Source organism: Branchiostoma floridae, chromosome 13 (assembly GCF_000003815.2).
Source record: "Branchiostoma floridae strain S238N-H82 chromosome 13, Bfl_VNyyK, whole genome shotgun sequence".
NCBI lineage: Eukaryota > Metazoa > Chordata > Leptocardii > Amphioxiformes > Branchiostomatidae > Branchiostoma > Branchiostoma floridae.
Window position 1 is genome coordinate 1,965,877 of NC_049991.1, and position 11,832 is coordinate 1,977,708.

General features: G+C 40.5%; 1 protein-coding gene across 1 annotated transcript in view; it reads right to left on the reverse strand.

Moving 5' to 3' along the window:
- Nucleotides 1–8,055, reverse strand: part of LOC118429060 (inter-alpha-trypsin inhibitor heavy chain H4-like) — a 13,246-nt gene extending 5,191 nt beyond the window's left edge. Inside the window, exons 1-5 of the mRNA XM_035839412.1 lie at nt 7,721–8,055; nt 4,551–4,750; nt 3,044–3,157; nt 2,422–2,544; nt 1,870–1,994 (exon numbers count right to left, since the gene is read on the reverse strand). Of these exons, the coding sequence (XP_035695305.1) occupies nt 1,870–1,994; nt 2,422–2,544; nt 3,044–3,157; nt 4,551–4,750; nt 7,721–7,876 (718 nt within the window). The 5' untranslated portion in view covers nt 7,877–8,055. The remainder of the gene's footprint in view (nt 1–1,869; nt 1,995–2,421; nt 2,545–3,043; nt 3,158–4,550; nt 4,751–7,720) is intronic.
- Between the last annotated feature and the right edge of the window lie 3,777 nt (nt 8,056–11,832).

Here is an 11,832-nt window from a genome sequence, read left to right on the forward strand (position 1 = left end):
AAGCCCATCATCTATCTATTTTAGAACATGGCCACTACCCCGAAGATATTATTTTATTCATCTAGATAAATAAAAGATATTAAAATCAGGATATCACACAATATTTAAACAAAATGACGTGATATAGCATCCTGTACCTCTCAGCAAACAAATAAACAATAGATCTCTTCTTGCCTTTACCACATGGTGTGGTTTATGGCACCTGGCACCAGATTTGTGTGTGGTCGTCTAGGTCTAGTAACATTTCCCCCATCAAATGTTTCTGCTTGTTGAGTCCAACAGTTTGCTCCCGAGTCTCACATGGGAAGGACACTGTGAGGGAGCGTGGTGTGTTTAGTGCCATGGATTTAAACTTCGACTTAGGATTTGACTATTTGTTGAACCTGATTTGTTGAACCTGACGAGGGTCAACTTTGAGGACCAGTTTCTCCAGCATGTTGGAATGGACCTTGAGGATTTCTCTATGCTTTTGAACTGTGACATTGACCTGGGATTTCTTATCACAAACTGTGAGTTTTTCTCGAGGATCTGTTTTGATTTGTTATTTTGGTTTGTTATTCTCTGTACCAAGGTTTTTTAACCTCCTTGTCTGTACTGTTTCCAGTAGTCAAGTTCTGAAGGGGTGCCACTGTTTTTCACTTTTTGTTATTATTTTTGTTTTGGTTAGCTTTATGGGACCCATGCTATTTTCTGAAGTGTTTTCCTGTAGAGAGAACCAAACTGTTTAGTTTAGTTTACTTTGACGGCATCATGCTTGTCATTTTCTTGTGGCTCTGTTTTTCAGTAGAAAACATTGTACTGAGTTTGTTATTTCTGAAGATCTTGTTCTTTGTTTGTTACAGTTATAGAATGCAGTAACCTTGTTATTTTCTGAAGATCTGGTTCTTTGTTACAGCTATGGAAAGCATTAAACTTTTGTTAACTTTTATGACATTGAGTCTTTGTGTCTTAATCCTCTCTAATCCCCTAGGCAATTAGCACAGTGTGTGAGCCGACCAGTGGTGCAGAAAAAGTGTTGGATTATCCAAAAAGTGTGGTACTATCCAAAAAGTGTGGTTTTATCGTATGCAAATTTTACATAATCCCACACTTTTTGGATAGTACAACACTTTTTCTGCACTATGTGGATATAATCACAGTAATTGAAGGGCTCCCATTGGCTGAGGGGTAGTGGCCATGTTCTAATTACTCAAGACCAATGTTTTGAGCCGCCTCTCACCTTCTTCAAGGCAATTCTGACTCGTTCTATTAAGCATTACAAGTAGGTGTCGCTGATAACGTACTGTAAATGCAGAAATTTCGCGGTGGATTAATGTTCGCGGTTTTCGCGGTGGCCGTTACACCGGGAACTTAAAACCACCGCGAACATTGTTCCATAACAGTAAGAGATTACATTGCATGGTGCTACCGCGAAATTAAAACCACCGCGAAAATTCCCTTTTCCCGCTACCGCGAAATTAAATCCCCGCGAACTTAAATACATTTACAGTATGCGGTCCCAGACATTTACACATCTACATATTAGATATATAGTACCAAGGAGTTTTAATCCCCTTGATGGTGCCTACAATGATAGTACCTACAATGTTTACAATGCAGTCCCATAACAGAAACAGTCAGACTTACGTACTTGCCACACAACAATAACAGCCATAAGAAAGTGGACGGACGGTCTTATTAAAACATTTCATTGTGTTCAAATATCAAGTGACTTATCAAACTGATGAAACTGTTGTACAAATGTATCGTAAGTAGTTAAACATAATTAGTTCATACCTACATGCCGAGAACACAGAGGCTCTCTAAATAAATCTTAATGTTGGTTTGTTTTCTAGCGTTAAGTTTTGAATTTTCGTAGATGTAAGAGACCTGTTGATTGGTCCGTCAGCAGGTCCGAGGTCCTGATGTCGGGCACGCGCAGAAAGCTGAAGCCCTGGGACTCGCGTAGATCCACGCTAATGCGCATGTCTGGTATGATCTGTTCTGGTCTGATACTGCATGACAAAGATGACAATTCAAATTCTCGTATCTGCTTTGAATATTATTGTCCGAAAACAAACATATAACTTTTAAAGTGCAAATATCTACGAAAATTTATTTCGAATGGTTTCCGAACATCTGCATTCAAGAATATCGTATTTGCATCATTTGCAATGCATGTATATGAATATTGTAAGTATGTGTACCACAAAACCATTAAATACACTGACCGTTGTACGACCTGTCACATATGTCGTACGACGGGTTTACGACAAAGAAATGACGAATGTCGACGATCAGTTCTTTCGAAGCGTTACAGAAAATCGTGCGACGAAAATTCAAATCGTATGGCGAAAGTAACTGCGCCATATAACAGTTAGCCAAAGAAGGCCATCACGTGTGATCACGTGACCACCGCGTAATCATCACGTGACCATTTACCTGATGACGTGCTCGTAGATGCCGAGTCTGCGCACAAGGAACTCCTGGTAGGTGAGCTGAAACGTGACCTTCTCCTCTGCACCCACGTTGATGGAGATCCGGAACTCTTCGCGACCTCTCGGACTGGAGAAGACATGTTTGTATTTGATCTTTCATTTGAATACAACTTTGACTGCCAATGAAGTTTTCTACACCCATTTCTTGTGTCACGCATTTCTTCACTTATTACTGGAGTAGTGAGGTAAACAGTATATCAATGCTCTTGATATTACTGAATGGTTCACAGAAAAAAATACATACACATATTATTCCGTCGGCGCTACAGAATAAACCATACACATGCCAGTATACTTCACTTGATAGGTTTACATATGAAGCTATGTTGACTGGTATGCAAAAATAACAGACTTTTGACCGTTTTGTTGTGGGAAGGATATCATAAAAGTCGGGTAAGGGTTGTGACATAGAATTTTTCAAATATTTGAGAAGTCATATTAAAACCAGTATCTTGAATATCTCGCAGTAAAAGCAGTCAAACGTATGCATTCATCCGGCAAAATTATGTTGACAAAGAAATAATTTCAACGCGTTTGCACAAAATGGTTACGAGTGTGATTCAGACCTTTCTTGTGCGACGTGCCCGGCGCTTTCTCCGGCCTCGACGGCGGCGTCGTACGCTTCTCTCGCCGCCCCCTTCTTCATCACAGTCCCCACGTACAGGGTGTTGCTGATCACCCTAAAACACAACGGACAAGCAGAGAGTGTAGCAAACGCGTGACTATAGTGTAGCTGACATCTACGGTTCCTCTCAAAGCTTGGCTGTTTCGCCTTGTTTAGGCATTTTTGCCGGGCTTTCTACTTCTAAACGATCCTGAAGAAAACGTCACCAAGTAGAAAGCCCGAAAAAATGCCAAAAATTTTGTACAATTGTGGAAGAGGAGAGAAAATGCCTAAAAATTTTGTATAATTGTGAAAGGGGAGAGAAATAGCGCCTTTGGGAGTTACACTGTGTGTATGGAAGGTCATTGGAATGTGGAAAATACTTAAAAATAGCGATCAGTCAGCTCATCAGGCTACTAACTGACGATCAAAAATGGTAAAAACACCACAGGGCCAAATTAAGCCATAGCCGATTGTAAGCTACGTATACATTGAACCAATGACCTATTAGTCAGGGTGTAAACAACTTATAAAATGACTTATGGCCATTGAGACCCTTCAGGCTCTTTTGCTGGTGTCAACCCTGATGAAAACTCTCAAAGTTTTTCCTTGGCACGGGTTTGTGATCAGGTGAAATCTCATGACGGACAGGACGATTGAAGTAGATTTTATTTTGTGATGTTTATCTCTCTTATTACTGTAAACGCATTTAGGTTAGCAGGGATTTAATTTCGCGGTAGCGGAAAAATGGGCTTTTCGTGGTGGTTTTAATTTCGCGGTAGCGTCATAGATTGTAGCCACAAAATATAATAGATGAATATTAGCGGTGAAGTGGCCACCGCGAAAATCGCGAACATAAAGCCACTGCGAACATTTCTGCGTATATCGGATATGTGTAAAGCGGCTTGGTTTGACATAGATGTGTTATTGTGCACATATAACCTTCCTGACCCTTGCAACAGTCTGTTTAAGGTACCGCCCAGGAGCCTTTTTGTCTCGACCACAATGAGTCATGGCGTTGGATTTTTTTCTGTACCCTCTACACTGTTTGACTTTCTGGAAAAATCTTGAGATCTTTTTAAAGAATCCTGAGACTTGTGTACTAAAAAGATCTCAAGATTTTCAAGAAAAATCTCAAGATTTACCACAAATTCTCGATATTTTAAAAAATACAAATCTCAAGATTTTTGGAACAAATCTCAAGATTTTTCGATTCGATTTTCAACAAGGCGTGATCGTGAAGACCCCCGCTGGAAGTCAATATGATCCGTAGAGTATCAGAGAAATTTGTCACAAAATATCAGCTATGTAAGGCAAGCTACAGATTAACTCTTAAACTAGCTAATAGCGATATTTGTATTCTTAAAATAAAAAGTAACTATTAAAACAGATAGGTTTAACGAAACCAATAAACTAGAAGATAGTACAACTAACGTTATATAGGTCATAACAAATGACAAAAACCTTACATAGAAAAGTTGGAGATAAACGCGGTCTCTGGTAGCTGCATAGTGAAGACTGCCTCCCGGCCTCGGTCCCTGCGATTGGCCAGCTTACTTTCCACCGTTACAGTGGCGAATCGTGACGTCACGCGGGAGTCGACGTGCAGCCAATAGACGTCGACAGTGTCGCTTACGTCATCTTGTCGTCTGACTCTGCGTTCCGTGACCTGATACAAACAAGAACGTTAACGGTCAACTCAGCTACTTTTCATATAGTAAGGTTCTTTAGGCACAACCAGGGAGTACTTACTTCCAAGGGAAGAATGACTGGAAACTACTTCTTGCTGTTACTCATAGCCGATGTAGGTGGCGCTGCAGCAGCAAGAATGCCCTCCCAAACGTGATATCGCCCCTCTTTGAATAAAGGTATTTAAGGATATTCTAGAAACTGTCAAAGATTTGTATAAAATGGCGTTTGTTTGTTGTGACTAGCGCCACTAAGGTCAGCACATTTCCTTGCTGTTTCTGGTCTCATTCATGAGTTTTTCTTCCCATAGACTTATATGTTATAATACGTGTTTAACATGGGCGTGTTCATAATGAAGCTACTGTAACAGGAAAGTTCCCATTATTATTACCTCCATGAAATGTCATGGAGGTTATATTTTCTGTTATGTGTCTCTGTCTGTATACAAGATTACTCAAGAACGGCTGGATGGATTGGTTTCATAATTGTTGTGTTGGTGGGGTGTGATGAAAGCTCGAATCGATGAGATTTTGGGCGCCGTATCTGTCGTTAAAATCGATGTAATAATATCAGAAATCACCCCTATATCTGCGATATATTGGAACAGGCATCGTGCTTTAAGTGTTTGTTAATGGACTTAGCTCCAAGTAGATAGTGAGGTGAATTGTATGACAGCTGTTTGGGGAACCCCGAGTTTTTTTAAATATAGTTATATAGTAATATAGTTTTAAGATAATTAGTTTTATTTATGTCTGCTTAGGATATCATGGAGATGTGAAGCGTAAGTATAATTGTAAGAAGTTGAGGTACATTTAACGGTAATGCTTAACAGGTATGGTTGTCTCACATACTGTACTGCTGATTTGAGTGACATGGTGATTAAAATGCCATTAGGTCCTCTCATCTTAGATGGGTTGGGTGTCAGAAGTTTTATGAGCGATACAGATGTTCTGATTTCATTACGATAAGGGACAGTTGTTAGTTGTCTCTTTCGTAGCCAATGGTACTTGTTTTTTAGCAGACGGGGTTGGCGCCAAGTATTCATCTAACAGTTGGTGTAGGGCTATCAGAGGAAAATGTGCATCTCGTTTTTGGACCGTGTGAACAGCTGATGTTATGACATATTGGTGGAAAATCAAATCACCATCTGACTAAAGTTGGCCACATCCCTTCTTCTTTCTGAGTTTCCCAACTTCCTCCCACCACACCGCTCTGAGGCACATAGTCGAACCTCAATAATGCTGACAACCTTAGACAATTTAAATGCCAAACATCAAGCTTAAGGAACACCACGCTACCATATGCCGTCGACCTCTTAAACGCACATTACACAATTAAGAGTCACATTTTACTAATTACAAATCAGATGGACATCCTCTGTGTCATTAAATGAATACACCACTACTTTCCCATAACATTTTTAACCATTACTCTCAAATACAACCGACTATAAACATACATACCATCCACAAAAAGCAATAAATATTTCATGGAGGTATGAGGTCCCCGAACTCTAGTTCATTCTATGTTGAGCACATTTACCCGATATCATGGGAAAAATTGCCAAACAAACTTTTACCAATCTTACTTTTGAGAGTAGTTCGGTTGGATAAAAGGGAATTTCTCACCGCTAAAATACGCGTCCATGCAGCCGTTAATTTTTTGGCTCGGCACTCTGTTAGGTTCCCACTCGGAGTAATGAGAATGAATGAGACCTTCTGTAACTTCATAGCCTTTCCCCTTATACGTGGTTGAGACATCTTCTCGAACACGGAACCCCCATCGTTCCGTCCCTTCCGAAAGTGCAGCCCCAACCGATTCTCATCCCAGATTTGAACCTGAGTCTATCTCCCAGTTACCAGCTACTAGTAATTGGAACTGGGAGCTTACCAGTTTGGCTACAGGGACATCCCTCAACCTCAGCACTCAGTGCAAGCATTATTACACCGACACTATTGTGCTACCCTAGCCCGCACATAGACACGCATCACAAATGACATTACACCAATGCACTATTAGCCTCTACCAGGCTCCGTGGATCGGTAGGATCATTATCCTCACCACGGTGAGGAAACGTACTCTTCTGGCCGGCTAACTACCCTAGCGTACTATAGATTCTATTTGTCCAATTTCTACAATTAGACCACCGATCCACGAAGCCTGGTAGAGTCTAATGCACTATAACACCGCATCAATAAGTAAGCAGTTTTCATGAATCTATACTACTTGTGCGTCAGAAAAAAAATCCACCAAAAAGCACCCGTGGGAAAATAAAGAAAACGATATTTGTTTACAATCATAACAAAAACAATATCAAATATCATTTTCTTTCCCATGGGTGCTTTTTGGTAACTTTTTGTGGTGCACAATTAGTAGTATATCATCATTCAATAATGTTTGAAGAAAAACACTATATTTTGGTTAAGTTTTGGCGATATATTTAGCAAGTGAAGCTTGCATCAATAGAACACTACTGTGTAATTTTTTTATGCTCATTTTGTTGATTGTATATTGTGCAGTAGCTAAGTTATAATTACAAGGGCTCGCCCTTGATTATTGCCTACGGCTAAGTTAGGTAGCAGTTTTGACTGTATTTCTTACAGCCGAATTAATCAAATCAAATCAAATAATGCAATTTAAAAAAAGCTATACACGAATATAAAAGTAATATTTTGATCTTTTGACAAATAAAGGCAAGAAAATTTACAAATTGTACATATTGATGCGAAGCCACAGGCAAAATGACTAGTCTACGTAGTCGACATACTTGTTAGTCACATCTGGGATGTCGAACGTATATTGGAATGATTGCCCAATACTGTGTCTGTCTGTCTCTCTGTCTTTGTGTGTGTGTGTATCTGTGTGTGTCGGTCTGTCTGTGTGTGTGCGTGGTTAACACCGCACTATTTTAGATACATCTATACATCAACAGCTACTCTCTAAATCTCACCTGGTTCCTGGAACCTAATCTTCCAGCGATGACTACATTGAAACCCGCGATCTCGCCATCACGTTTGCGGTGTAATCCCTCACTTTCGCATTCAGCCAACACAAGAAAAATACAGAGCGCTGCCGCCAACGCCCAGCCTGCTTTTAAGCTTACCATAATGTCACGTTCTAAAACACTGCCAAAACGTGCACTAGAACATCCTAGCTACTTCTTACAGAAGTCTAGCAACAGGCAAACGAACAGAATTTCCACTACGCGGTGATATTTTGACTTCAGTATGAGCTACACCATCGTTGCTGTCTGAGAAGACATTCCATGGTGACCTATGACCTCTTTAAATATAGCTCCCTTGGTCTGACGTCATTGTTGGCGCGCTTCCAAACTTTGCCATCACTTGCACCATGGTGCGATGTTCTGAATTTTAATTTGTTTGTTGGACTACGTTGAACCAAGGTTGAACAATTCGGACGACTTACGCGCGCCACCTATTGATGTGTGTCGGAAGTACAGTCCCCACTTATATCTCCATAGTCACTTAGAATATTATCTATTTTCCTTCAAGTGTAAAATGCTGACATGAACGTAGGGCTATATAAAGCGTTTGTACCACTTAAAAGTAAAGAGTGCAAGAGGGATACTGTCGGAAAATGTGCGACTTCAAACTCCTAGCGATTCGGATCCGAACTGCAATAAAAAACGATCACCTCTGTGTAACTATAAATAAAGCTATCCAATATATGGTCATATTGACACCGCCCCTTTCTTGCCATATAATCGTAAGGTTAAATTTCCAAACTGGGGCCCGTCGGGATGTTTGCGAAACGAAAAAAAATGTATAGGGCTTATTCAGTCACGTGATCCTCCCCCAGCAACGAGCGAAATCGGCCATTTTGGTGTACCACAGTCAGCCCGCCTGCAATGGGGCCCTATGCAACTCGCCGTAGAAATTGTAAATATTTCCCAAGCAATGCACCATTTCCGTTCAAAACGTTTAGTTTCACAATCACAGTGCTTTGTCTTGGCGTGGGATGTTGGTTCTGCACTGGTAAAGCGCACATAGATTGGGTAACAGTAAGATTTGCTTCGCGATTCTCTAAGGTCTCTAAGCCGTGCGGGAATGAAAATACGAAGGGAAATTCCGAAAACAAACAGCGGAGTCCATAAACGACAGCAGGAGCATGTCCCCTAGTTCTTTGATGAATTTCCATGAAAAAAAAAACAAGAGTACAAGATGCTGACTGTGTGTGAACTTGAAACCGCGGCACAGGATACTATCCTGTGGTCGTCCAACTTCTGAATGTCGAACTTTCCCGATCACTACGTAACGTTACTTCTATCAACTAAATCTCATCCTACACTCCAGTATTTGTCCAGATACTACGTTGTCGCAAGGTCTTTTTCATCAAGTTGTTGTAAGCCTGGTACGTTTTTAACTGAGTGTGCAGAAAGTCGTTCACAGAACAAAATAACAAAGACAAGATCGATGGACTCCGCTGTCACCCCGTCACTGTTGACGTGTTCGTTAAGTACACTGGATCTCCGAAAACTTTCCCTCACTGATGAAATATGGATAATTTCTGTCCGATTTTTGTAGCGAAAATATGACTTGAGGTTGGAAGCTCTTTGCATAGTCAAACAGCGTGCAAACGACTTCACTTTCCTCGGAGTTAGAGACCTTCAGACACCGGGAATCTTCGCTGGACTGGTGGTACACCAAAATGGCGGCGCACGGAGGGAAGGGGTGATGACGTCACGTGAATAAGCCCTATACCTAGAAATGCACACAAGCCATCGGTCCTTATATATTGTTTGTTTATTACCTTTAACTTGTGGTGTCTTAAATATCATAAATTTCATTCTCGAAAGCTGCCCGACCGGGCTCCAGTTTGGAAACGTGACCCTAGCGAGGTTAGGCCACAGGAGGTATAGAAAAGATCTATTCTACATTATATAACGTACTTGATTCCACGTCTTTTCTTCTGAAAAACAACAGGTATTTGAGCCATACAACGGTCGTGTAGTTGTGCCATAAGAAAGAATGCTCAAAGGGGTCCACACGGGCGATGCCCATGAATTGTCTTTCGTCCTTAGAGGATGTCAAACGTTGGATGGAATTTCCTTAAGGGCGTCCTTAGCAACGGCGTTGCTATGGACCTCGTACTGACACTTGATACGCTCCGCCAAGAGACTTGTTTCGGGGATATTGTTTAGGATAATGCGTGGTGTTTTGACTAATTGTTGTCTTTTCTACGTCTCAAATGCCTCGCTTACTCAAGCATATGCGAACACAGTAAAAAGCCATGTATTCAAACCTACTAGTATGTTAGCTCAGTGGCTAGTGTCTTTCGTCCTCTTTGGTCAACATTCCATTGGAGTAACGGCTATGCATACGATCTCTCTTTGGACACTTGTATATGGACCCTATTGCTACATACGGGATAGTGTCCTTGTGTGAGGGAATGCTACCTTTTACGCTTAGGTCCCGCTGGTGTGCGTCAAATACCCCCTGACTCTTTTCTGTGTGAGTCGAGAGCTGTTGTTGGTGTGGTGGAAATGGAAACAGGTTAGATTTTCAACTCTTTCTCATTCAAAATGTTCAAATTGCTGTCTTTAATACAATTTCAACTTTTGGCAAATCATGCAACAGGTGCCATAATGATTGTTGTGTCCGAAGTTCCCAAAACAGTCACTGTACTGCTAATACATGTAACGTAGGGCTACCATTTATTGTGCGTTGCCAATTTTTGTCCACGTATTTCCAGCCATGTATATCAACATGCCAAAGTAGTGTATTATGCAAAAAATAGTTTTTTGACAGATTTAACAACATTTTGTTAGCCTAGCTATGTCTAGCAAATAGTGGGACAAACATAGCTACTTAACTATATAATAATTAGTATGTGGACTTCTTTCAACAATACATGTTTTTTTCTGATCTATGCTCTTAAGGTAGACTCATAGAAGAACGAAGACTCAAATGGACAATAATAGGAAAAATTATTCGTCATAGACCTCAGAATGAATTATTCATTACCTGTTTGCCATGTTTTGTCACTTGAATTCTTCTTGCAACGTCTATGGTATCTTTTGGGAAAATTTAGCAATTTTTGGTTGACCCATCTTGTTTTTTTTTTCAAGCTATCTCATTATTTTTCACTTTGCATAGGATGTCATCCATAAAACTTACGTGCTGTGGCCTAACCGGTATAAGGTTATAAGCCGTATTCGGACATTATCGTTTTCTAATGAGTGCATTGCATCCCCAAAGGAATGGCGAATTTCGGAAGATTGGTCAAACTGTTTCCAGAGCGTTATCTGGCAAGCTTCAGAGCCTATCAAGACGCCATTGAGAAGAAAGACAAAGACAACAACAAGCCTTTCTTGGAATCAAAGGTCCCGGATGCTGTTCTGTGTGAGTCAGGGACCGACGTTCGTGTGCTGGGGATAGGGAGTGGATCCGGTAAGGCACTTTGCACAATGTATAGCAGGGTTAACACGTGTATAACATTATATATTCAAGTCCGTTCGGGGTCCGTAATATTATGGCATTGTCAACCTCTACCAGGCTCCAAAGGTCGCTGGAAAAATAGTAGAAAGTTTTTTATTGCACAACAATTGTACGGGGTACAAAGTATGGCATCTACATAACTGCAGTTCTATAACTTAACGCTTATCTAATTAATACAGAAGTTGTAGTATGGGATAAGTTTCTTACAGTTATTGGAGGCTTTTACAATCATTTGAGGAATTTCTAATGTCTTAACCTTCTTTGATATATTTTCCTATATCTGCCATGCAGGGATTGTCACATGTCATGATGTATTTGAATTTGCACTTCAGGTAAAATAGTAGAAATTGGCGAAATATAGACACATAACATACTAGGGGAGATAGTTGACGGAGGAGTACGGCTTGCAACCAGCTAACTTCGCTGGCATGTTATCTGGCTGTATTTGTCAAATACCTATTATTCTATTCTAGGCTAATACTTCTACACGGACCTCATACTGACTTGAATATGTACGCACGTGTGAACCGACCTTATATGTTAATTCTATGACATGAATGACATCCGTAACACTTTTTGGCCATTTCAAAAACAGCAACAAACA